Source organism: Mauremys mutica, chromosome 2 (genome assembly GCF_020497125.1).
Source record: "Mauremys mutica isolate MM-2020 ecotype Southern chromosome 2, ASM2049712v1, whole genome shotgun sequence".
Lineage (NCBI taxonomy): Eukaryota > Metazoa > Chordata > Testudines > Geoemydidae > Mauremys > Mauremys mutica.
This window is the reverse complement of record NC_059073.1, coordinates 199643967-199670885: the sequence shown is the minus strand read 5'-3', so window position 1 is coordinate 199670885 and position 26919 is coordinate 199643967. Positions and strand designations below refer to the sequence as shown.

Here is a 26919-nt window from a genome sequence, read left to right as displayed (position 1 = left end):
ACAATCTAAGTATAAAACAAGAGACAACAGAGGGATCTAGATAGCTAGGGGAAGACAAGGGAATAATGAGACAGTATTGGTCAGCATGATAGGCAGTGGTCTAAATACACCAATTTAGCCAGATTTTCAGAACTTTGCTTCCATATAGGCACCTAAATACGAACCAGATTTTCAGAAATGTTTAGCATCTATTGCAGGTGGTCTATTTTGAAAATCTGGTCCATATTTTACACAGTGAGACTCTCTTATGTTAAAGGTTTGGGTTTTTTAAGTGTGGGTTTATTTATTTTTTTACAGTACTGGTCCAAAAACCAATGGAGCTCTGCTGATTTACATCAGCTGACCTAGTCCACTATTTATATGCAATGGTTCACTGTAATAGCAGTTTGCACATTGCAATGCATTGAAATAATTAGGGACTTCCATTCTCATTCACTGCAAATGACAGATGGGCCTGAACCAACTCTCCAGATTCAAAAGCTCATTCCTTATAAACATATGAACATTTGCAATCTTTGGCTTTTTTATAATTACAGATAAAATAAATGCCAACTAACCCAATCTGCCACCTTTCATTCAATTGTTAATTGGCTGATTTCTTTTAGGAAAAGTAAATTTTAATTGTATCACAGTTGACTAGAAGGGAGGTCCACAGTATATTACATACAATAGTTCATGATTTATGTCCCAAAGAAGTTTTATTTTTTTGTATAGATACCTTTTAACTTGGTTACAAGGAGATGAACTGTGGAAAGAATTGTCAGTCTCAATTCACTTTGACACAGTGATTCAGTACCGTCCCTTCTTCTGAACTGGAGCTGTCAAATTTGCTCCCCAAATGTGAAGGAGGTCAGTTTGTGGTTTCTAGCAAAAATCATAACATTTACAAATCCTAGCATTACCTCTGTATATGATAGCAGAAGCTGTAAGTCTAATTGCAAAGTGATTCTGTAACCATCAGCTAGAGAATAATGGCTTGATCTGAAGTCTTGACTTCAGTGAGCTTTGGGTCAGGCCATAATAGCAAGCGTTGAATGCAATGTAAAGGTGCAAAATCTGACTAATCTACTCCAGTAACTTCTTTCTGCCAAACTCTGGTAGTATTTTTGTTGACTTTTCCTGTAACATTTACTGTTTTGACATTACAAAAACAACTGGTTTGCAGAGGGGATAAGTGTTTTAGATAAAATAAGGAATGATTCCATTGAAGTCAAAGGCAAAACTCCCATTGATTTCAATAGGTGCAGGTTGGAGCCCTTGGTCTCTTCTTCGTTTTTGTTGTTTGTTTGTTTGTTTAATGAATATTATGCTCTCTAGACTGTAATATCAGTGGTTGAAATCCTGGTCTGAATTTATGTCGTGGCAAAACTCTCACTGACTTCAAGAGAGCCAGGATTTCACTCTGTGATTTTATCTTTGTCCTACTGCCTCACTTTTTGCTATCATGCACAAAACTCCCACTGAGTTATTGGGAATTCTATGTTCAGAGGGCTTGCAGCAATTTAGAGGTTTGTCACTTAGCAGACCAAACGCTTAAGGTGTAGTGACACTGCTGTAAGAGGAATTTTACTACCAGTGATGAAATTGGCCCATAATTTTAAAATGGTTTTGAATGCATTTGCTATGTTCCATTACTCTGCATGAACCTAGCTATTTCTGAAATACTACAGTCACCCACATTATTTATTTACAACCTACAACAAGCAGGTCTGTTTTAAACTTACCTGTTACTTCTCTCCACACTGAAAAGTTGATTTTTCTTTCACTTACATCTTCTGCTTCCTGCTCCAGAGACCTGATTTACAAACTGTGCAACCCTATTCACCTTTGTGCAGGTTGTGCGGGGTATAAGTGACAGCAGAAAGTGGTTCTATTTAAAAAAAAATGTTTCAGTTGGGTTCTCCCTCCTATACACACATTGGGCCAAATTCTACTTAATTTCATCCTATGTAAATATGAAGTAACCAAAATCTGCATAGTAACTCTGAATTTACATTGGTATAATTGAGGCATAGATGCTGGAACTTGGGGTGCTGAGAGTGCTGCTGCATCCCCTGCTTTGAAGTGGTTTCTGTTATATATGGGGTTTACAGTTTGGTTCAATGCCTCTCAGCAACCCCACTATAAAAATTCCAGCACTTCCGAGGGCAAATCCCTACCCCGATACTAGCCTGAGAGGCTAGTCTGAGTACTGAGGATATGCCCAAGGGAAAGAGGGGCCTCCTAAACCCATGGAGTGGCTCCATAGTTATTCTGTGGATGCTACTACAGCCCTGTGAAGTTGTGGGTTAATATGTATTATGCCCTAACACAAAGGCATCGTACTGGGGACCCCTGGAGAATCCATGCAGTGCTAGTTTTTGGCCACTCCCTCATTGTCTCAGTGGATGCTAGCATTCCGGAAGCACCCTTGCATAGTCTTGTGGAATCTAGGCCCTGCCTTTGCGCAGTGAATCACTCCACTTTTTCTGTCTTGAGGAGTTTCACATTCATGGAGGTGGGTGCTGGATTTTCCACTGAAAGCAGAATTTGGCCCACTGTTCTCTGTAAATCAGACTTTTGAACAGGGCAATATTATCAGCAAGTCTAAACCACAAACACCTAATATACACTTTTTCACTTCTGTCTGCCAGTTTGCTTATATACCCCCAAAGAACTCTATCAGATTCATTTAACATGTTATTTTGGCTATCAATCCATATTGACTTTCCTTTCATTGAGTCACAGCACACAACAGTCTTGCAAAAGGTACATTGTGTTCTTGGCCAAAGTGTCCAGACTCTTACCCTTAGCCATTTCCAGTGAGGCCTTCAGGCTGCCCAGCATTTTGTTCTCTGAATCCTTTGTTTGATTCTTTTCCATATAAGGGATCTGCTTTTGCCACTGTTGAGCCTCTGTTACTTCCTCCCTCCTGCCTGGCAAAGCCTTTTCTCTATACTTTGCTATATTTGTCAAAATTCTGGAGGTGTAATTCATCGTAACCAGCATGCTAATTTTTCATAGTTCCAGTTGTTTAATAACTCAGTTCAGATGCAGTCGTGAGCTGTTTAAATTTTTCACTTTACCAAGGGAAAAGAGCATTTGTCTGTCCCAACATGTGACTTTCAACTTCTTTTGTCAATATGGATGTTGGACAGAATTCCTTTTGGGGGCCGAGTGTTGTCTGAGGTTGAATAAGCTCAGTTTTCAGCACGGGGGTTTATTCTAGATCTTAGAATATGTGTCATGACAGCATCCCATTTGAATGAGAATCATTAAAATAAAATTCATGATGGGGTACTGCCTCTCCCTCAGGTGACGGGAGGTAGGAGCAGAATCAAAGGGTGCATGGAAAAATAGGTTCCAGGACTGAGAGGGCCACATAGTCACTGAAAGGGAAAAGCATTGCTACACAGTTAGGCATCTGCTAAATTCTGCTGCTAATGCAGCTGGAGAGATGGTCTGATTGCTGCCATGCAGGTTTAAGAGGGGCAGATAAGCTCTGTGAGACAGTACAAGACACAAAGTGGTGAAATATCTCTGTGTGGGGATGAAATTTAGGAAAGAGCTGAGAAAGAATGTCTGCCAAAGTAAGACAGACAAGTGATGTGACTGGAGGCAAGGAGCCGAATATATCAATCAGGGATTCTAATGAGAAGGCCTGGTAAGCCCAGGTATAGTAGGAAGTCCAGAGCAGGAAGGAAACTTTGCAGTATGATGCAGAGGAGCTGGCAAGAAGATTCTGGTCTCCATTAGTAATTAGTGAACATTACATGACAGAATTAACAGAGCAGACAATCATCCAGTGATCCATTCCCTGTTGTCCACTCCCAACTTCTGGCAATCAGAAAGAGACTATCTTGGCTAATCACCATTGATGACCTATCCTCCATGAACTTATCTAATTATTTTTTTGAACCCAGTTATACTTTTGGCCTTCACAAACATCCCCTGACAACAAGTTCCACAGGCTGACTGTGCATAGTGTAAAGAAGCACTTCCTTTTGTTTGTTTTAAACTTTCTGCTTATGAATGTTATTGGGTGACCCCTGCTACTTGTGTTATGAGAAGGCGTACATAACACTTCCTTATTCACTTTCTCCACACCATTCACGATTTTATAGACCTCTATTATATCCCTCTCGTAGTCATCTCTTTTCCAAGCTGAAAAGTCCAAGTCTTTTTAATCTCTCCACATACAGAAGCTGTTCCATACCCCTAATAATTTTTGTTGCCCTTCTTTATACCTTTTCCAATTCTAATATATCTTTTTTGAGATGGGGTGACCAGAACTGCATGCAGTATTCAAGGTGTGAGCGTACCATGGCTTTATATAGTGGTATTATGATATTTTCTGTCTTATTATCTATTCCTTTCCTAATGGTTTCTAACATTCTGTTAGCTTTTTTGACTGCTGCTGATCACTGAGTGGATGTTTCCAGAGAACTATCCACAATGACTCCAAATTCTCTTTCTGGGGTGGTAGTAGCTAATTTAAATCCCATCATTTTGTACAGATAGTTGGGATTGTTTTCCAATATGCATTACATTGCATTTATCAACCTTGAATTTCATCTGCCATTTTGTTGCCCAGTCACCCAGTTTAGTGCGATTCCTTTGTAACTCTTTGCAGTCAGCTTTGAACTTAACTATCTTGAATAATTTTGTATTGTCTGCAAATTTTGCCATCTCACTGTTTACCCCTTTTCCCAGATAATTTATGAATATGTTGAATAGCACTGGTCCCAGTACAGATCCCTGGGGGACACCATTATTTATCTCTCTCCATTCTGAAAACTGACCATTTATTCCTACCCTTTGTTTCCTGTCTTTTAACCAGTTACTGATCCACCAGAGAAAAATTAAACCTGGTTCCTGTCAGGTGAGGCCTGAGGTTAGGGTTGCCACCTCTGAGGTACAAAAACCCAGGACATCTGGGATGATCCTGTGCCCATAAAACTGGACAGCTTGCAGTGTATACTGAGCACCCTTACAGATTTCCCAGGACAGCTACCTCAAAAAAGAGACAATCGTTGGAAAACCTGGACAGGTGGCAAACTTACCTAAGGTATGTCATTAGCAGAGATAATCAAAGGTGTGACTTTATACCTGATAAATACAAATAGTTAATTTATTATGGCAAAATGTACAAAAGGAAAAGTAAGGGGAAGAGGCAAAAAGGGAACAGAGAATGTAGAGAAAGAAGAGAAAATCTGAAAAAACGAATTTTTTTTATTTCCCTCCAAAATGTTCACAGAAAATTCTTACCTTTTAGATTATTTCAAAGTTAGTAGTTCAAGGATCCAGTGCAGGTAAGCATGCAGAAGTTTTGATACTTAAATGTAACTGTTAGAAACTCTTGGATCTGTAAATGTAAGAAAAGAAGAAACATTTTCTTATGGTTTCTGGTATTTCTTTAGGTTCGCCTGGAAATATGGCAAGAGCCATCTTTCTTGTTGCACAGTATGTTGGTAAATCATTTCAGGTCTCCAAACAAACACCAACAGTGCAACAATGCAGATGGCAGATGCGTGAGAAATACCTAGACAGTCAGATATGTGAGGATAAAAAGAATTATTTGAATTTTATGAAACTTCAAAAAAGGCTTGGTTTGGTTTGAGTTGTGGATGAAGGTTCAGGAAGTGCTATTTTTGTGTCACCTATCATTAGTTAGTACAACAAGCCCAGATTTTTGCCCCAGATCCCTAGCCAAACAACATTAAAGCAAAACTGTTGTTGATGCCATAGATGGTCCCATCTTGTTGGAGTGTGATCCCTAAACAGCCCTCTCAAGGACTGAACTGACAACATTGGGTTTAGCAGGCCGATGCTCAAACCACTGAGCTATCCTTCCATCCTTTGAGGTGATAACTGCATATTATTTTTTATTTATTTTGCAAGCATTCTTGAAAGCATGAAACAGAAAACTCCAAAAAAAGGACTAATGTGGCACTCGTGAACATTTAATCATTAACCAACTAGAGAGTCTCCATCATAAAGTGTTAAAAAACCTAAAGTGCTTGGTACTATCCCTTTAAAAGGAAATGCACTTTGTCTACTATGAACCTAGTTACAATTGCACTGGTTTCTAGTGATTTTTAGTGGGATAGTTACACACCTTGATTTGCTATATAGTTACATGTTCCACACCCATGTTGAAAATTAGAATGTCAATAGACATTATTTGTCCATACATCTTGTTTCTCAATGTACTATAAACAAGATGCTGTAGTATGCTAAAATTAGACGTAGAAAGAATTTAAGAATAAAACAGAACTGGAAACTATCTTGTCTAATTAGTAACATGATTAAAAGGGGATTAGCTCCTGCCTGTTTTTATAAGAGGTAAAGGAGAACTGTGTTTCTGTGAACCATTTTTTTCTAATAGTGTAATACTCTTCTGTTGTGTTTGGCAGCTCTGCTGTGAGAGATTTTTGGCATCGGCTTGAATATTGATCCTATTACATTAATCAGTAATTTAACACACAAATGAATGCATCAGAGTTGTTTTTTAAATCAAAATATTTATTGAAGTTCCATCCATTTAAAAATAAGCAAACACATAAACCCTATGTATACAATGGAATCCACTAGTAGTTATGATAGTCCAAAATAGTATTGGCATGTCATGTGAAACTTAGGTGTTACAGACTTGAAAGAAAAAAAACAATAAAATGCATGAATAGGTAAATATTGGGTAACTGGATGATTAGTTTTCTGAATACCATTTTTAAATGAAACAAACAAACAAACAAAAACTTGTATTTATCAGTATTAGAGACTAAGGGCTAAATTATAATTTTACTTGGATGAGAGGTAGCATTTAGATGCACTACCCCAGGAACAGTCTAAGAAAGAAACTGATTTGAACAGTCACAGTTCCTCCTCTGGTTTCCTCTTCCTGGCTTATTCCAGAAACAGAACATTTTTTCCTCTGTGCTGGCTCAGCTGGTGTGCTGGGACTCTGCCCATTGCCTACTCCTATCTGGCCACTGCCTGCCAACCTACATGGGAGAAGGGAGTAGCATCTCTGTGGGGGCTGCCCTATCCCACAGAACACCAGGAAGGCTGCAGCCCTGCAAGTCACAATCTTGCCCTAAGTACTACCATTGATCTTTATGAATAGTTAAGACACTTAATTTTGGCCATGAAACTGAGATGGAGGGAATTTTAACAGTGGTCAAATGGATAAGCCAGCTTGAGTATACAGAATGCAGATAGAATTCTCATTCATTCTCAAATTATTGCCTCTAGATCACCAGTCTTTGAAGTCCCTTCCTGGTGGAATGAAATATGGTGACCCTCAAACATTGTGGATATGGGGTGCTGCTAGAAAGTGGTGTGTGTGTGAGAGAGAGAGAGAGAGAGAGGATGCAGTGTGCAGAATGAAATACTTGGAGAACAAATGAGAGAAAATGTCAGTGTAATAGCATGAGGGAAATTGCTCCAGGATCCACAATTATTAGAAGTTGAAAACATGCAGGCAGAATGGCAGTATTGCAAATTGCAATCTTTAGAAATCTTTCTTTTCTTAAGGAAATTTTTTCCTGTGTGATATTTATTTCTGCTCCACAGTGATATGGTTTCTAGGCTGATATAAAATTTCTCTTTTCAAGCTGCTCTGACCAGAATGTCATCCATAAAGAGGTATAAATATACTCCCCTTAACTGAGCCACTACCCACACCAGAACCTTGGTGAACTCTCTTGGAAACAGTAATTCAAGGGATAGTGACGATTGAGGGATTGGGCCACATATTTGTAAGAAAATCTTCTGAATCTTTGGTGACATAATCTTATTGGTACATGGCAGTATTGTATGTTTCCTATATATCTAGTGATGTTAAACAGTCCCCTGGAGAACCTGTGGTGGGAATTGATTAGAGTTTCTTTGTGAAACCTGAATTACATTATATGTTTGTTTAGATTTTTCTGAGCCAACAGTGCTCAGACTCTCCCTGAACTCCTCAGGGTTACACAAATAATAAAATGTGATCCTATGTAGTGTGTATATATAAATTGTGGAGGAGACTCCACTTCTCTATCTCCAGAAAGTGTTCTGTGCCTTATTAGATCTTGCTTTGTTTTTCTGTCCTGTGTGAAATTGACTGCATGGGAAATGAGGTGAAATACACACTCCTGTGATTCAATATTCTTCTTTTATTACCTCTAGGACCCACTTGTATGAGAAAAAGTTCTGTATCGAATGGATAAAGAACTATCTATCTCTCAAGGATGTTACATTTCCTTCTAACCTCTGTCCTGCTTTTAGGAATAAGACTTGGCTGTGATTTATTTTTTACCTCTAAAATGAGCTGCTGTCTAATTCTATCTGATTTGACTAATATTAAGGAGTGTTTAGTCGTCAGGAGTGAAATCCTGGCCTATTGAAGTCAATGGCACAATTCCAATTCACATCAGTGGGAGCTGGTATTTCAGTCCTACACATTATTATTTACAGGGTCTATCCAAACAACTGTTCTGCTGGATCAGCTTGCCTGAGAAAAGAATTCACTTCAAATATCAGTTGATTTTCTGTGACTGATATAGTCAGTGTCTTCCAGATTACATAGTCAAAGCCATTTAGATACTCTAGAGAAAGACAGCCAATGTGACCTTGCATAGATTGAATTTCAATATTTTACCTACAGAAAAAGATATTTACTGCAGTTCATTGTATCTACAAAATGCTGCCAAAGCAAGAAGATAGGGGATAGCTATATTTGAAGAGTGTCCAATGCTACTTCCTATTTTCTCACTGAAGCCCCATCTTTAGATCTGAACATTTCCTTGAAAATAAATAATTGTCTCCTCAGATGTGTAGCAGGCATCACTCTGGGGCCAGTAGGCCTAGTGGTCAGGCCATGGCCAAACAGTCTCTCTGAATCTTGGGGCAACTCTTCCGGGCACTCTGGGGGGCCTGGCAGCCAACACCTAGTTTATCGTGCCCCCCACCCCCTATCCTGCCTCCAGGATCTCTCAGGCAACCAGTGGGAGGAGGGAAGGGTAGAGGGACCTCTCCCTCTCCCTCTCCACCGAGTCCTGGCACAGGACCCAAGCAGGGAGAGGCCAGGGATGGGCCAGTCCCTTGTAGCTGCTGCTCCAGGTTAGCCTCCCCTGGGCTGCTTCCTACCTTCCTTGTTTTCGCTTCAGTTTGGGGTGTAGCTCCAGCTTTCTCTTTGCACAGTCTCAATAATTTAGAGCCCCACTCAAGGTTGGTGGGCAGCTTCCCACCTCACTCTCAAAGTCCAGTTGTTCTCCCATAGTCGGGAAGAAGGGAGGAAAAAGGGGAGGACTTTGGTCTGCCAGCCAAGTCTTACTCACACTCCCAGTGTTCCCCCTGTAGATTGCTCTGCTTCAGCAGCTTCTGCCTTCTTGCAGCTAGTCTCTCCTTCACTCACCCCTAGTCTGCCTGCCAGAGCTGCCTTTTAAGATGGTCTTCTACAGGGAGAATGCCTGGCAACTGCTGAAGAGCATGGCCTTCTTGACCCAATACTGTCCCACCGTTCCTTTAACCTTAGTGTGGGGTCTATAAACCTCATCACAAAGTGACTATGTCCTTTGATATGGATGCTCAGATCATATCTACTTCAAGCATAGAAATATCAGCTTTACTGTGTTGCCTTTTATAAAATGTTATTTCCTGTCTGCTTAGTGTTCTGCCCTCATTTGGATGTCCCCATTCTGCCTTTAATAACCTTCCACAAAGGAAGGAATGAAGGGGAATGGTTGTCACTTTTTTAACCTTAGAGAAAATAAATCTTCCTTTTCGATTGTTGTTTACACCTTGTTCTTAAAGCCCTAAATGCCTCCACTACCCTTTTAATCACAGCACTAGAAAATTCTCCTCGGAATAATCTGTCATGCTGATCTTGGTCATACTGTGCTGATCCAAAATCTGATGACAGCTTCCATCTTCCACAGAGAGAAGATTCAGTGAACAGCTCATGGATTGATAATTTGATTTCTTCTTATATTCTGAAGAAATTATGAGAAACAGGGCAGCTGGGAGAGGAGGGGAAAATGTGCCTTTTCTTTTGTGGCTGAGGCTTATCTGAATACTTTAATTATTTTTCTTTTCCCTTTTTAATAAGCTATAATTCTTTGAAAGCCTTCTCCACTAGAAAAATCACTTCTGCTATATCCGCACAGCCCAATTGCCAAACAGAGATGCCTTCATAGGACATCCAGATCCCAAACTATAATGTTCAGATTGGTATTTAGCATGAAAATGCTGATTTTATGCACCTTGGTTCTCACTGGGATGTTCATATATGTGGTAACATGATATACCCCAGCCAGAGACACACAAAAGCCTGATTCCCCAGCAGGTCCAAGTTATTAACTCCTCCTCGGGGAATTTCTACACTGCAATTAAATACCGTTGGCTTGCCTGTGTCAGCTGACTCAGGCTCCAGGGCTTGGGTTGCAGGGCTGTAAAACTGCAGTGTAGGTGTCCGAGCTTGTGCATTTAATTGCAGTGTAGATATACCCCTACAGCAGGGGTGGGCAAACTACAGCCCGTGGGGGGGATTTGGTCTGGGAGCCGTTTTAAGCTGGCCCCTGAGCTGCACCAAGTAGCTCAACCCCGCTCTGGCTGGCGCACTGGGTTGGGGGCTGCACCACGCAGCTCGACCCCACTCTGACCGGGGCGCTGTGTTGGGGGCCGTACCATGTGGCTCGGTCCCGCTCCAGCCAGGGCACTGGGTCAGGGGCCGGGGTGTAGGGTCAGGGCCGAGCCGCATCACTCCAGCCCCCTGCCACAGCCCTGATCCCCCTCCCACTCTCTAAACCCCTTGATCCCAGCCTGGAGCACCTTCCTGCACCCCAAAATTCTCATCTTCAGCCCCACCCGAGCCTACACCCCCTCCCACACCCTAACCCCAATTTGTGAAGCATTCATGGCCCTCCATACAATTTCTATTCCCCGATGTAGCCCTCAGGCCAAAAGGTTTGCCCACCCCTGCACTAGAGGCCCAACTTATTACCACCACCAATTAGTCAGAAGAAAGCAGTTTGTACTCTGCACCATGTGGTACTAAAGCATCAATAGAAAATGTCACACTAGTAACTTAGCTGGTTCCTGGGAACATTAAGAACCAGAGGTCTTCTGTACCTGTCTGAATCAGCCCCCCTCCCTTTAAAAAAATTAAATGGTCTTTTTGTGGGAAACTACCATTCAGGGGAATTGCTGGGTTGACAAGCCTGGAAAGTGAAGTTCTTTATTTATCCACAGAACAGGTTTGGCCATGGTATCCCATGTATAACCTTCATGATCTGATTTTTTCAAGCACTTTCATAAGCCCCCAGACCACCCTTGTTTTTCTTTATAATGCTGAATTCCATCACAGAATCATCTAGCTCAGACTCCTATGCTTTTTTTAAAAGACACTAATTGATTGATCAGTTAATCCCATCCTATTTTGTTCTACTTTCTGAAGTGTTCATGAAAGCCGAAGTCAATGTATTTTGGCATTCACAACCAGAGAAATTAAAACTCTCTTGATACTAAATTAATTTTCTATAACAATTAAGTAAGTACTAGATATGGGCAAAAATAAAGATGGTCTTGGAGTTGCAAAGCCTCATTAGCTGATATTAGCAAATCCCAAATCAGGATAGTTTGGATCTGGGTCCCATTCTGTCTGTCTGTCTGATCCATTTTATCTAACCTCTCCATGGTATTTCTAGAGTGCAGAAACTTACTGTAGTTTATCCAGCTGTCCTCAGTTTGGGTGGGTGGGTTGTTAAATAAATAGTTCCAGTGCTTTCTAATCTTCAGTAATGATCACATCTTGTGTTTAGGATTATAGAACAGGACAATAATTTTTTTTAAACCATAAACTTCTCCCCTTCCTCTGCTGTAAATCTAGATTGACCCACCATCTTACTGCACTTCAGGAGGACACAAGTCTATTCACTCCAAATGGACACTAATCCACTTCAGAGAAAAATGCTATTTTTACCCTATTACTGTAACAGTGGGGGCAGGGGGACAGTCCCAATCCTACAAATGCTTACACACATGCTTAAGAAAATTGGTGAAGGTGACATTTGCCAAACTTCTCTCAGTATTAAGCATTTTGTTCAAAATATGAGCAAAAGTTCATGTCAGTCCTTATGATATTGAAACAGTCCATGTATCCATCGGCAAGTCTATCCTTTTAGAAAGAACTTGAAGCCATAAGCTACTTCTGTGTCATGGGGCTACTTACTTTGTTGTGTCTGCTGTCCAAGACATAGCACATGAACTTTAACTGCTAATAGATGGATTAATCAGGTAAGGTTATTTAAATGCATGTTCCATCAAGAGAAACTGCTGCGCTTCAGTTCATTTGCAAATTTGACACCATCAGATCAGGATTAAACAAAGACTCTGAATGTCTGGCCAACTACAAAAGCAGTTTCTCCTGTCTTGGTGTTCACACCTCAACTGCTAGCAGAGGACCTCACCCTCCCTGCAGGGCCGGCTCCAGACCCCAGCGCGCCAAGCGCATGCTTGGGGCGGCGTGCCGCGGGAGGGCGGCAGGCAGCTCTGGTGGACCTCCCTCAGGCACGCCTGCGGGAGGTCCACCGGAGCCACGGGACCAGCGGACCCTCCGCAGGCATGTCTGCAGGAGGTCCACCGAGCGGCGGGACCGGCGATCGCCATAGCGCCCCCCGCGGCGTGCCGCCCTGCTTGGGGTGGCACAATTCCTAGAGCTGCCCCTGCCTCCCTGACTGAACTAACTTCATTATCTCCAGACTGATTCTTGCCTGCATATTTATACCTGCCTCTGGAAATTTCCATTACATGCGTCTGACAAAGTGGGTATTCACCCACGAAAGCTTATAAGGTGCCACAGGACTCTCTGTTGTTCCATCAAAAGAAACCCCCTAAATAGTGTAAATATTTTCCTTGAAGAAGGCCTTGAAATATAGGACTTCAAGTGAATGTAATGCACTTTGGGGAAATCTCTAATTCTCAGTACTAAGAACTTGTATTGGCTCTTATTGTACAGCCTATTTTTAGAAGTGGGTCAGGGAGTCGTACATCAGTGACAGAATTTTTCTGTGGGATAAAACTTCACATAAAAAGTTCATCCTAGCTTGACTAATTGTATTTATTACCAATTGATTTGATCATTTGAATATATTAATAGTACTTAGAATTTATATAGTGCTTTAGAGCCTCAAAGCACTATTTAAAGTTTAATCCTCATTACACCTAGAGCTAAATGAAAATCAGCAGATGCAGTTTAATGTCAAACTGACTCAAAATGAAAATTTTTGTTCAATTCAACACACTGAAAGTTTTCAATTTCGGTCAAAAAACAACAACAACAAAAAGTTTTAATTTTCCCCATCGAAAATAAAAGAAAATTGGCAAAATTGAAATTTTTACTTGGCAAATTTTGACTTGGTAGAAACTGCATTTTCCACTGAAAAATCATTTTGGTAGAAAATTCCTGACTAGATATAACAACATCCCTATAAAATAAAGAAGTCTGTGCCATTCTCTCCATTATGTAGATTGGGAATGTGAGGCAGAGAGGTTACCATTATTTATTCTTATTGTTATTGTATTAAACATCACTTATCATACTACACATTTACATAGCATCTTAGAAAAATACAAATCTTTAGGGGTGAGTTCAGCCCCTGTATTGCTGACTGTGAAATCCTGTAGCACGAAAATGTAAGCTGGGGGCTGGATGTGAGGAATAGATAGGCAGGCTATCATGGGCTATAAATCAGGACAGAATTTGGCTAAAAGATCCCACTTCCATAGCACAATTGTCTTTCACATAAACAGTAAAGAAAGTTTCAGCTTCTCTAGATTTTTCTATTATTTACAGCTGGCAGAGGTGGCACTGGGTTGTCAATCTTTCACGTCCACTAAGGATGTTCTGTGGGGCACAATAACTCAGAGAGCTTTTTTATACAGAACAGAGTGGAGACAATCAGCCAGCTAAGATTCCTGGTGTGGTATTTTTTCCAGCATAGGGCTTCCTTTTTTTGGAAGCATTTGTTCATTTTTGTATCATCCTTTAATATTAACTATACACGAGCTGTCTTGAAGAAGTGAATGGAGCAACACAAGTGATATCGACTACTAGTGTTTACTGTGCCGCAAACCTTAGACTATGTGTTCATATGAGTTTCAGAAACCAATGAACAAAATTATCATGTCACAACCTTGAGCAGAGACTCTGACCCACAGCTTGTAAAATCCTTTGAAATAGAAGGTCCAGATTTTGAACTTAGATGTCCAAAATAGCATTTAAGAGTTAAAAGTCTTAATTTTTTAAACAAATTTGTTGTTCAGAATTAGCATGTGAATGACCAGTTAAAGGCTTTATTCCTCAAAGTGGGGCACAGAGTGTTTCCATTGAAATAGTAAGAATGTTAGGTCCTGTCTGCTAAAGTCAGCAGCAGTGAAGTGGTTAAGTGTCATGACAATGGGGCACTGGAAACATAAGGGCGAGATTTTGTACAAACAGGAAGCATTCTGTGTGTTTTAAGGATGAGAAAAAAACCTTAGTTACAGCAAATTTGGACAGGAGCTTTCTTGCATTTTATCTGTACTGATTGGAAGCTTTTCTCTCAATTTCTCTCTCTCGCTCTCTTTTTTTTTGTAAACAATAAATGTAAACTTGTAGGCTGCAGATACCAATCATAGCGCTGAGCAAGGGGTGTAGCATGGTCTTTGTGCTGCTAATAGATACTTGGGTGTTCTTGTGTCACAGTTCATCAGATAAGTTGAGGAGATTGCCAGCTCCAGAGAAATGAAGCAATAATTTATTATACCTGAAGCAGACTGCTTTGCAAGCACAAGCTTCCTGCTTTAGTGGCTCGTTGCAGTCAGAGAAGTAATGGCGTTTAGGCAGCGCTAAATAAAGTTGTCCATCTTGTACCTTTTCCTGTTTGAAGTCTAATAGCTTTAACATTCTGCTCTAATACAAGATAACATAGTAGTTTACTATATCACTGTCATACCCCTTATTAGTCCAAGTCTTATTTTCACTGCCCTCGTTTGCAGTTGCTGCTCTGACAAAGAGTTGCTTGCCCAGACACTCTGAAATTAAAGTTGCAAATACAATATCCAGCTTTTATGGGACTTCAAGATGAGTGATGCAGACATCAATTCTATTTTGGGGGAGATGGACGTAACAGTTTAACTAGCATTCTTTTGCTTAATGTATACAGCTTGTTCTGTCTTAGACTCCATTATTTGTTTTTGGTAAATATTCAATTTGCTAACAGGTATCAATTTACTTTTGATCCTTTATAGTCTACCTGCCAGATTAACTCTCCCCCACATCACACCACACCCGCAGCCAGGAGCCAGTTAGTTAATTACCTCCCCAGGTGCAAAGCATGATTGATTGAGCTTTCACTAGCCTTGTAGGTGATGGGAGTTAAGTCCCATCATAACACCCAATAACATTTATGCATTGATTATGAGATATAGAAGAATTGCACTACTTCCAGCATCTACACACTAGTGATGACCTCCAGATATGTGCTCAGCATAAGTCAGCAATGACATTTTTCTAACCGCCTCCAGAAGTCTATATTCACACAACCCCATTTAGCATAATTCACATGACCACACTGAAAGTCAAATGGAATCATCTCTGCAAACCCATCAAGCTCCATGGACTTGTCATCATCTCTTTTTTGCTGCTATGTAATCCATTAGTAGTTTTCCCAGAACAGAAATGTATCTGAACGGTGTTTTTCCTTGGTAACATAAGTGTCCATGAGCTGCTGGAATGATTGGGTGCTGTTCATGAAGTCTGCCAGAGCATTTTAAACACAGAAAACGATAATTAGGAGGCAGGGTCATCTTATCTGCTTAACTTCATAAAAATAGCACTCAGAAAAACTTTTCTCAAATCAGTCCATTCTACAAATATTGACAAATATTTTGATGTATTATGTGGTACAAACAAGCTCATACTGTTGTGTGACTACAGGCTTTTGCTATAACTGATGGCAAAAGAGAATGGGAAAATGCATAAAATATATCACCTGGGGCTAAGTATGTCCCAAACTTCCCTAAACAGTACTTTTTTGGAGTATACAGTTGCATTATCAATTGTATTTAGTAGATTTCTGCCAATGTTGGTCAAAATTAAATTGACCAAGTTTATGGCCCTTTTTGTGATTTTATGATTTTTTTGGCTTGAATGCCCGGTAATGGCTAAACATTACATGATATAGAAAAACTGCACCATTTCTAGCATCTGCATCCACCATGATGATGACTACCTGACATGCCTAACATGGGGTGACAATGAAATTGTTCTCACTGATGGATTACCCCTTAGTGCCCAAAATGGGTCTAGGCTGGCAGACGTAGGTCACAATTCAGATCCCGCCTATTTCAGGAGCAATTGGTGGCCTGTATTAAAAAGTTTTTGTCTCAGTTGTCCCTTTTCTGGTAGTCGAATGTCTACGTTACAAGAAAAATCACAACTGGCACTCATCGTCAGCCTTTTTGGAAGAGGGACCAAAGACTTGAGGCCAAATCTTTAGCTGGTGTAAACTGTGATTGCTCCATTTAAATCAATGGCTCTATGATAATTTATATCAGGTGAAGACCTGGTACCTGTACACTTAGCTACCCTATCAAGCTAAATGTGGTCTGGGGTCTCTGTCCAGGTCAGCACTGAAACACACTAGTAGAGCAGTGTGGGGAAGCTTGTGCTGTCATTCTTGTAATTGTTCTGTGGCTAAGCATAGGACTTTTGTTTTCCCGGCTTTCACTCTGGCTCCTTTCCCCAACACTAAATTCATACATGAAATACAAAACAAAAACATGCAAATAAAAAATAAACAAGAGTGTAGATTCTCACAGCAACTCCAATTAAGCCTTTTCTTACATATATAATAATTTATGACCGACTCATGACAATGCAGCTTCTGCTTCAAAAAGGAAAACAAGCTACTTTGATCAGCGCATACGTTCCCATAATGACCAACCCAGAGGATGTGAAGGATAAATTCTATGAAGAACTAGATGCTCTGCTATCATCAGTGCACTGCACAGACAAGCTGATCCTGCTTGGCGATTTTAACGCAAGAGTCGGATGCGATGCCGCAGCCTGGGAAGGAGTCATCGGGAAAAATGGAGTGGGAAAGTATAACAGCAATGGCCTGTTACTGCTGAAAACTTGTGCAGCACATGACCTTCTGATCACTAATACGGTCTTCCACCTCCCTACCCATAACAGCAGGACTCCGTTCCAAGCACTGGCATCTGATCGACTATGTCATCATCAGGAGAAGGGACAGACAAGATGTCAGGGTTACAAAAGCTATGTGCGGCGCTGTCTGTTGGATGGATCACAGGCTCATAGTATTCAAAATGAAGCTCCGTATCATGCCAAAGAGATGACCACAAGGCTGTAAGGCTCTCAAAAGGATCAACGTGTTGAAGCTGAAGAACAGCCGCATCACTGAAAATCTAGTGGAAGACCTAGAGAATGAGCTTGCTGATCTTCGTATTGAGATGACACTGAGAAAGACTGGGAGCGATTCTGCAACACTGTCCATACAGCTGCATCGAAGATATTGGGGCCCTCCACACGCAGGTGGCAAGACTGCTTTGACGAAAATTATGCAGAAATCCAGGCCTTACTTGCTGAGAAGCACCGCCTGCATCGTGCATATCAGAACGACCCATCCTCAGCGGCAAAGAAGACCGCCTTTATCAACGCTCGCAGAACAGTATAGAAATGACTGCACAAAATGCGGGACTTGTGGCTGAGCACCAAAGCAGATGAAATGCAGGCGTATGCGGACAGGAACGACTATAAGCATTTCTATGAAGCCCTCAACACACTCTATGGTCCACAGTCTTCTGGGAGCTTTCCCCTCCTGAACTCTGATGGCACTGTGCTCCTTACAGAGAAGACGCAGACTCTCCAGAGATGGGCTGAACATTTTGAAGCAGTTCTCAACTGCCCCTCAGTCATCAATGATGAGGCCATTGACAAGATGCCCCAGGTTGCTGTCAATGACTCCATGGATGCTTCACCAGAAGAGGACGAAGTGAAGAAAGCCATCAACCAGCTGTCAAGTGGCAAAGCCCCAGGGTCAGATGCCATACCAGTAGAGGTGTACAAAGTCGGTGGACCCGTGCTGCTATGGAAACTCACTGAGCTGTTTCAGTCCTTCTGGAAGCAGGGATCCATTCCACAGGAATTTAGAGACGTGTCCATCGTGCACCTCTATAAGAGGAAGGGCAATTGCCAGGTATGGGACAATCACCGTGGAATCTCGCTGCTCTCTACAGCGGGGAAAGTTCTTGCACGGGTTCTGTTGAACCGATTGATCACTCACCTGGAGCAGGGCTTACTGCCAGAATCACAGTGCGGCTTCCACAAGGGACATGGGACTATTGACATGATCTTCGCTGCGCGTCAGCTACAGGAGAAATGTCAAGAGCAGAATCATGAACTCTACACAACTTTTGTGGACCTCACGAAAGCGTTCGACTCTGTCAGTCGCCAGGGCCTGTGGAGGATCATGTCGAAATTCGGCTGTCCAGACAGATTCATATGAATGGTACGTCAATTTCATCACGGTATGATGGCTCGTGTCCTGGATGACGGTGAAACATCTGAGGCCTTCCCAGTCACCAACGGCGTCAAGCAAGGGTGTGTTTTAGCACCCACTTTGTTCAGCATGATATTCTCTGCCACTCTGACTGATGCCTTTCAACACTGCACTGAAGGAGTAGGCCTGAAGTACAGAACTGACAGGAAACTATTCAATCTGAGGCAACTGCGTGCCATCACCAAGGTGAAGGAAACTGTATTTCGAGACTTTCTCTTTGCCGATGATTGTCCTCTGAATGCTAGTACAGAGCCAGAAATGCAAGCCAGTATGGACGAGTTTTCATCTGCATGCAACTACTTCGGTCTCACCATTAACATCAAGAAGACTGAGGTCATGCACCAGCCAGCTCCCCACGCTCCATACTCAGAACCGTCCATCACTGTAAATGGACAGAGACTTCAGGCAGTGGACCACTTCACGTACCTGGGCAGTACCCTTTCCCGAGCAGTGTCAATCGATGATGAAGTAAACTGCAGAATTGCTAAAGCCAACTCTGCATTTGGCCGATTGCACTCCAACATCTGGGAACGTCGAGGGATCAGCTTACCAACGAAGCTGAAGGTCGACCGAGCAGTGGTGCTTCCAACTCTGCTGTACGCCTGCGAGACGTGGACTGTCTATCGGAGTCATGCATGAAGGCTCAATCACTTCCACATTTCCTGTCTGCGAAAGCTTCTAAAAATCAGATGGCAGAACAAAGTGCCCGATACTGAAGTCCTTACCAGAGCCAGTCTGCCATCAGTTCACACACTGCTGATGAGAGCCCAGACCAGATGGGCCGGACATGTTGTGAGAATGTCAGACGAGCGCATTCCTAAACAGCTCTTCTACAGAGAACTTACCCAGGGAAAGCGCTCCCATGGAGGACAAAAAAAGCGGTTCAAGGACACACTGAAGACCTCTCTGAAGTCCCTCGAGATCAACACCGCCACATGGGAAACCCTCGCACTGAACCGTCCAGCATGGCGCAACCTCATTCACACAGGCAGTAATACCTCTGAGGCAAGGCGTACTGCTGAGGCTGAAAGAAAGCGTGAGCTGCGCAAGTCCAGAGCTGCCTGCACATCATCGACAGTGCCATCACATGTCTGCCCACCGTGTGACAGGATGTTCCACGCCCGAATCGTACTAATCAGTCATCTTCGGACGCACAGAGCCCAGTCATCGAATGAATGAGTTGTTGAGGCCTTCATCGACAACAATGGACGAACATCATCACATCATCAATAATTCATATTACTATTATTTTAGTTTTTATTGAGAACTGTCAGTGTGTATGTTGTTATACAAACACAGACAAAGATATGGTTGCAGCCCAAACAGAATTTACAATCTAAAGACCTACACACTGAAACCATGGTGTCAGCTGAAGTCATTCATAACTTCAGGTGCACGACATCTCTGCAAATCAGGTCCCAAGTATAAGTTGAACACCCAGATTTTGTGGACACTTTTGAAACTGCAGGTCCACTAACCTCTGTTTCTTAGTTTGTAAAATGGGGATAGTAATATGTATCTAGTTGCAGTTTGCAATAAGGCTTCCTTTATTAATGTTTAGAAAGATATTTATGATGCTCTGAGACATACCACTATTTATAAGTGTACGGTGAATCTTCTGATAGTTCAGGACGAAGCAGATTCTTGGCAGTGACAAAAATAGGTCTGATTGTCGTTTATGAGAAGGCCTGGTTGCATCACTCTGAATTACAGTGATACCCACATTAAGGTCTTTCAATATTGCCAGAGCAGTTTAAAGGTGTATTACGGTAAATAAAAAATCTTTCCCTGTGTAACGCCCCTATTCTACCCAGTTACCTTCTCTGGTGACACTCTTCTTATGGGTTTGATGGACAGACCTGGGTTCTTCTGGGTCCTGCCTCCAGCCTCAGCTGAGTGTTTTCTTTGTATTATTCCGATACACAAGTACTTGGTGATACCTCCACTTCCCACACTCCTTCCTGGCAAAAGTACGAGTGGTGCTGCTTGAAAGGAAAACATTCTAACTACCCTCTAACCCTGACCCAGCCACGGGGCTGATAGGCTTCCAGGGAATAACATGGGGACATACAGTAAATCAGACAATGTAATTGTATCAAACAAATGATAAATATTAATTAACGATGCAAACAAATACTCTTAGAGTCTCTGGTGCCCAACCTCCGACTTACATCAGAGGGGAATAAGACTGTAATAGCCTGTTGGAATGTGTACTACGTTGGGGCCCTGGCTGGCTGGCTGGCTGGTGAGAGCTGTGTATTCAGTAGTAGCAGACAGCAAATTATCCCACTACTTTAGGACATAGTCAGTTCATAAGTGTCTTCCAAACAATGTCCCTGACTACCAAACTAAGGGTTGATGCACTCACAAACCCATGACGTGGATGATCCTCTAGTCTAAGCCTGATTCCCTTAGCAGCTGTAAGAGGGGTCTGATAGTCTTGGGTGAGGTCCATGCTATCTTATGCTCATCATGTAGAATTTTTCACTACCAAAATCATACTGCTTCGGCCTTCGAGGGAACTCAGGGAACAGGCACAGACAATATAAACGTAATTCTAAAAATCCTAAATCCTTACTTCTTATTCGATAAGACCTAACTGTAGGTCAAAACAAGCAGGAACACCCTGATCTAACAACAGGAATATTTCTTGCCCTGTGATAACTGTTTTAGCTACCGAGGACTAATCTATTCCTAAATTGGTTGGGAGCTTTCCCAGCTGAAACCTGTAAAGTGAGAGCTACCATGAACAGGGACTGGAACAAACTTAGGGATACTGCTGCCAAGTCCTCAGAGGCCAATTTTCAGGAATGACCCTGTAATTCAGACCTGGGACTCCGAACCTCACCAAAAAGCATGTCCTCCCTTCAGTGGAGGACTCCTGTCTCTTCTTCCAACATGGCTCTTCTCTCTTCATCAACTCTCCCAGCAGCCTATCCCGAGAACCTTCCTCATTGGTTTGGGTAGCTCAGTTTCTCCAGGCTTAACCTGCCAATCTTCCTCACTTTAATCCTTCTCTCTCTCTGCTTCCTCCATAGAGCAGGAGTGCTGGTGGCCATCCAGGCACATGCTGCATTAACTCCTCTGAGCTGGCAGAGGCCTCTTCTGCTCGAACTAGCATCTTCCCTCTCTTCCTTTTTTTTATGAGGCAACCAAGATGCCGAGCCTGCCCTTGGGCATGCTACTTCCTGGGACAGTGTTCCACTTCCCGGGGTTTCCTTGGCAACCCTCAGTGTCTCTGCCCAAGTGACTGGCACGGAGACACCATGGAAGCCAAGGTAAACCCCATGGGGGGTTATGCCTATATTTCTAGATTTCTGACCATTTTCATTTTGTGAAAATATACTCTCATTGATATCCCCTTGTCACCATTTTATGTTATTAAAACGACTGATATTAAACGACCTGCCTCCACTTCTCCGAGCTGACCAGAAAGCCAGTGAAAAGAGGACATCTAGCTTCAATCTTGAATGAGCTAAGAGTGTAACTAAGGCAGGATCCTTCCAGTCCTGACCCCACAGTCAGAAGGGATTCAGAGGCACTGGTGTGTTAGAGGCAGAGCAGTGCAGTGGGTGGCACTACCTCGCTTGGCAGGAATCATGGGCTCAGTAATGGGAAGAATACAACAATCACTCTAGGAGAGCTTGGAGGGAGACTGTGTTGGGGAATTTGGGGTGGGAGGAAGAATCTGTCTTGGAAAACTCAAATTGTTGGTGGATCCAGGCTCATTTAGATTTAAATTCATCCCTGTGTAGGTCTAGATATCTAGGACACCATTTTCCCCCAACATGCTGCTGCTATAGCACTGCTAAAGCCTGAGGATGGGTAGATCCATGCCTTCTCTCTTGAAGAGCAAATGAGCCTGTAAACCTTTACATACGCATACAGGATCCAGAACAAGTTGGGCCACTGGAATGCAACACCGCCACACACCATCTAATGGGGCTTTGGAGACAGGGGTCTTAGTAATACCAAAAATAACTAAGAGATTTTCTTTCCATCCAAAATTGGACAGGTTAAACATTTTGGACATGAGAACTTATCATATCTCATCAAGAACAAAGAGATGCATACCATGGCATACCAGTTGCGGTAGCTTGCACGCAACATGTAGTGTTGGCAGTAACATATATCAGTTTTCTCTTGTAAAGGCTTCTTCCCCTTTCAGCATTAGAGACACGTAAGCACTTGACTCAGAGACATTTTGAGGGGTGGAGGAAGATAGCTGATTAATTTTAAGACCTCACGGTCAGATTATCTGATGCAGCCAAGATCTGCACAGCACAGTAGGGAGATGGGGTGTCAGGGAATGGGTTATACATCCTGGATTCTTTGTCCAGCTTCATCCCCGCCTTGGCTCTGACTTAGGTTAGAGCAATCTAATGTCTATTTCCAGCTAGAAATATAGCCAGTAAAACTCACATAGGAGGAGTGTGGATAGTGAATATGCATTCTTTCTGTTTCTTATAAGATATGTCAAAATCTGATTGATATAGGAGATCAGTGCTTGCTTTCTTTTTAACCTTCACCATAGACAACAGAAATTCAGTGGTTTTCTGTGTGTAGAAAATGCTGTTGTCACCCAGCTCCTCCAGTCAACACTAGGGGCCCAATCCTACACAGTGCTATGTACACTCAGCTCCCATTAACTTAATCCACATGCAGCATTTTGCAGGACTGGTCCTATATCAGGTGTACATCATTTATAGGCCAGGCTGTGGCTCATGCTACATGCCATTAGAAGTTAGTAAAGGGCATAGCCCACTCCTCCCCTTTACTGTCTTGCACCAGTGCTTTCCGTGCTAGAGGGGTAGCAAGTTCCACAGAGAGGCTACAACCCTCCTCACACAGGTAGGTAGGAGGGGGCAAGGAGGGAGCAGAGTCATGATTCTCCCCCCTCCAATGTTCCTGGCGGTGAAGCTACGCTGGCATTTCAGGGAGTGTACACTGTGCTAAGAATAGACCTAATGTAATTTTCTCCTTCCCCAGAGCAGTGTGGATATCTCCTTCCCAGGCTGCCGCAGGGACCAGCACACCAATGCACCACACTTCCTATGGACAGGATTGTAATGTCACAATCTAGCCCTGTATTAATATTAGCTTTAATAGTTTATATTAGAGTTGTGCCCCCAAATGTGTGAGATGTTGTACAGGCACATAAGAAAACACTGTCCTAGCCCTGAAAAGTTTCCAAACTAGAAAGAAAGACAAGGTGGGGAAAAGGGATGAACCACACAAGCACGGTAGAAACATACCTCTCAGAATGCCAGAGCCCAAATGTGGGATGCAGTGTGTGACAAAGACCCAAAATGAGGGCCACAAAAAATTATGCATCCAGGAAATTTAAATACTGTGGGATTAACTCCTTTGGGGTGGTAAATACATCTCTCTCTAAATTAAGAGTACTCTATTTCCTTTATAAATAATTTTCCTCAATAAAAGAGAGGACACGAAATTTGTATGGAATGTATGTAACTTTCGGACTAAATTGAGTTACATCCCTCAAAATGAAAGACATTTGAGAAGGGTAGGCAGAAGACAGGGCAATATCTGTTCTTTTTATTTTATCTGTTCTATTTGATGTCTTTTATATATTTTGCAGATAGTTTTTTTTAATAAAAGTGGAATGTAATCAAATGAAATTATTTTATAATTAAGGATGTCTACAGACTGTAGTTTTCCTGCTGAATTCTTATTTTTTCCATCTGTTTTCCTTCTCTTGTTCTTTTTTGTGATTTGTTGAATTAACATTTTTATGGTGGTACATTTGGTGTGCCGAGGCTCTTTTGTTCATGCTGTTATGAAATTTTATTCTGCCTAGGCAAGCTTTCTGAGTCATTCTTGAGCACCCTGAGGAAAAGTAGGGATAAGTATGAATTTTAGTTTGCAGGGTGACAGACTCAAGAGATGCACAGATTAAAGAGTTATGGGAGATTATTATCTTTTTGTGTGAGGATGTTTCTAGATGTCTATATGCTTCTATGGTAATAAAATGAAGAAGCTATAAAAAGCAAGAGAAACAGAGGGGCTTGATTAAAGTTGCAAAATGAAATGTAATGGCCATTACTAAGTATTAAATATAGGTTGAATTAAAATGTTACTAATTTTCTTGTGCTGTGGGTTCTTGAAAGTTATATTTATTTTATTGGGAGATATTCTGCAATCCTTAAGAATTTTGCCTGAGTAATGACAGCTGGATTTCACCCATGGTATGACTAAGGCTTTACAGTTTAGTATTTCATGATTATTTCTCTCTGAAGTTTTCCTAAGATTCAAGTGAATAGCTGCTTATGGTTTATAGGAAGAGCAGAGGTTCCTTGTCATCATTCTCTACCCCGATATTGACAAAGAACTCAGCTGTGATTTTTGTACCTTTGAATTGTGTTTAATACTAGGTCAATGCGAGTACAGGGCACTGAAATTATTTTAGTTTGCAATGGAAACTCACCTGGCACCACCACTACAAATACATTGGTGGTTTAAATGGAAATCTGGTTGACTGTTGTCTATCAAAACTCTTTCAATCTGACCAATTTCTTATGATGATGCCTAAAGAGCCAGTACTAGTCTGTGTTTGTCATATCTTAGCTGGATGTTTTGTTTCATTTCCCTTTTGGGCTAAATGAAATCTGATGCTTAATCATCAATAGTCTGAAAAGTTTATTATACCTAATTTCAATAATTTTTAAAAGCATAATTCACTGTTGTAGCATCCAAGTCTGCTGTGTCATAATAATATCCCTCAGTAGAAAAGAATGTGCAGTTAACATATGAATTACTCAGTATCAAAAATTTAAGTAAATAAATGAAATGTTGGCATATGCATGATATATTTTGGTAGAAAACACAATGTTCTGTATTTTCTGTCATTTATGTTGGTTTTGGGATACATGCTGAGTTAATCTCATTGAACTTTTCCCCAGGAATTGATGCGCTTACAATTGCCGGGTCATTATGCTGCTCCACCTGTGTAGTGTTAAGGTCAGTGTGTTTTTCTGATTATAAAAACCATCCATACCATTCCATTATAAATTCACTACCATTCATAATGGAATGTGCTATAGCTCAGAGCTAGTTGCAGCTGCCCCCGGTATACATTTAAATATCAAACAAATTAAGCTTAGGCAATTTGAGATCCTTTTACAGCTAACCCTGACAATGCTACATTTGAAGTAATCTTCTTTACATGTTAAGTTCCCATGCAAAATTTTTTTTAACAAGCCCTGCACAAGTATATTTATTTTATTCAACCACGTCATGGTAACCTTTACAAAATGATCACAAGGAAGTCCTGGGAGCAGCAAGCAACTGTAACATTGCAGTTGCTCACCTTCATACTTAAACAAAACACAGAATGCATCAGTCACCCACAGTCATGGGGCATTTTCTGAAATTCACAGATTTTAATCTTGAATTGATTCAAAGTAATCAAAACACAAATATCAGTCATCACAGTATATACATGATGTGAAACTCAGAAGTATATGACTGACATTAGCTGTGTAGTAGTTGAATCTGAGAGATGCTGGGCATGCAGTAACATACGGTTATTGTATTATACACCTTTCTGAAGAGCTTGGATTTTCTAAAGTGCTGTACGTTCATAAAAAGAGCCAGAATTTGTGTGAGTACCTTGCTAGTATTATTTCCATCACTGAAATAAGCGCAGTCTTCAGTTAACTTACCTTTACATTTTTCTTTGCTGTTGAATCCACAGAATAACTTGAATTCCTGGAAAATACAAAATATTGCCTTATATGTAACCAGGTCATTATGTGCTTCCAGTTTTATGGGGACCTGTTCTCTGTGCATTGAATTTTGCAATTTATGGTAGTCAATAAAGGCCTTAGACATTAATTATCTTGCTAGGGGGATATCTGTTGCTTTTTCTGTGTGCAAATTAGACAAAGCTCTAATTGCTGAGGACATATAAACAGCCATCATGATGACTGGTATCTTTATGTAAATATTGTACAGTACTCATGATTTGAATTCCCTGTAGTTATAAATATAATGGCATTCTGACTGTGCTTCTACAGCATTTGTAATACTGACAAAGTGGAAAGAAAGATGCAATTAGTTTTAGGAGTTAAAATAAATGGATATATTTTTTTCAAATGGAGAGAATCAGATGGAGATTCTTTAATAACTAAAAGATACAAGAGTAATGTGTAATTATTGTAAGCCAGTAATAGAGTTTTATATGTGGGTACATTTATAAGAATTTAAAAACAAGAAACATCACTTGAGCACAAGAAAGACCTATCTGCAGGGTTATCAACTCTTATCCATTGGTTATAATACAGCCTTTCCCAGAAAGTAACCCTGAAAA

The 26919-nt window shown here is 41.3% G+C and overlaps 1 protein-coding gene across 5 annotated transcripts in view; it reads left to right on the top strand.

Annotated features, from left to right (window-relative positions):
* The window catches only part of HECW1 (HECT, C2 and WW domain containing E3 ubiquitin protein ligase 1), a 398524-nt gene that overhangs the window by 78513 nt on the left and 293092 nt on the right, over nt 1-26919 (top strand). For 2 of the 5 annotated variants that reach the window (XM_045008223.1, XM_045008224.1), the window contains exons 2-3: nt 4820-5047; nt 25511-25568. The exons of the other annotated variants lie outside the window; for them this stretch is intronic. In XM_045008223.1, coding sequence (XP_044864158.1) covers nt 25542-25568 — 27 coding nt within the window. In that variant the 5' untranslated portion in view covers nt 4820-5047; nt 25511-25541. The remainder of the gene's footprint in view (nt 1-4819; nt 5048-25510; nt 25569-26919) is intronic. 5 annotated transcript variants of the gene reach the window in all.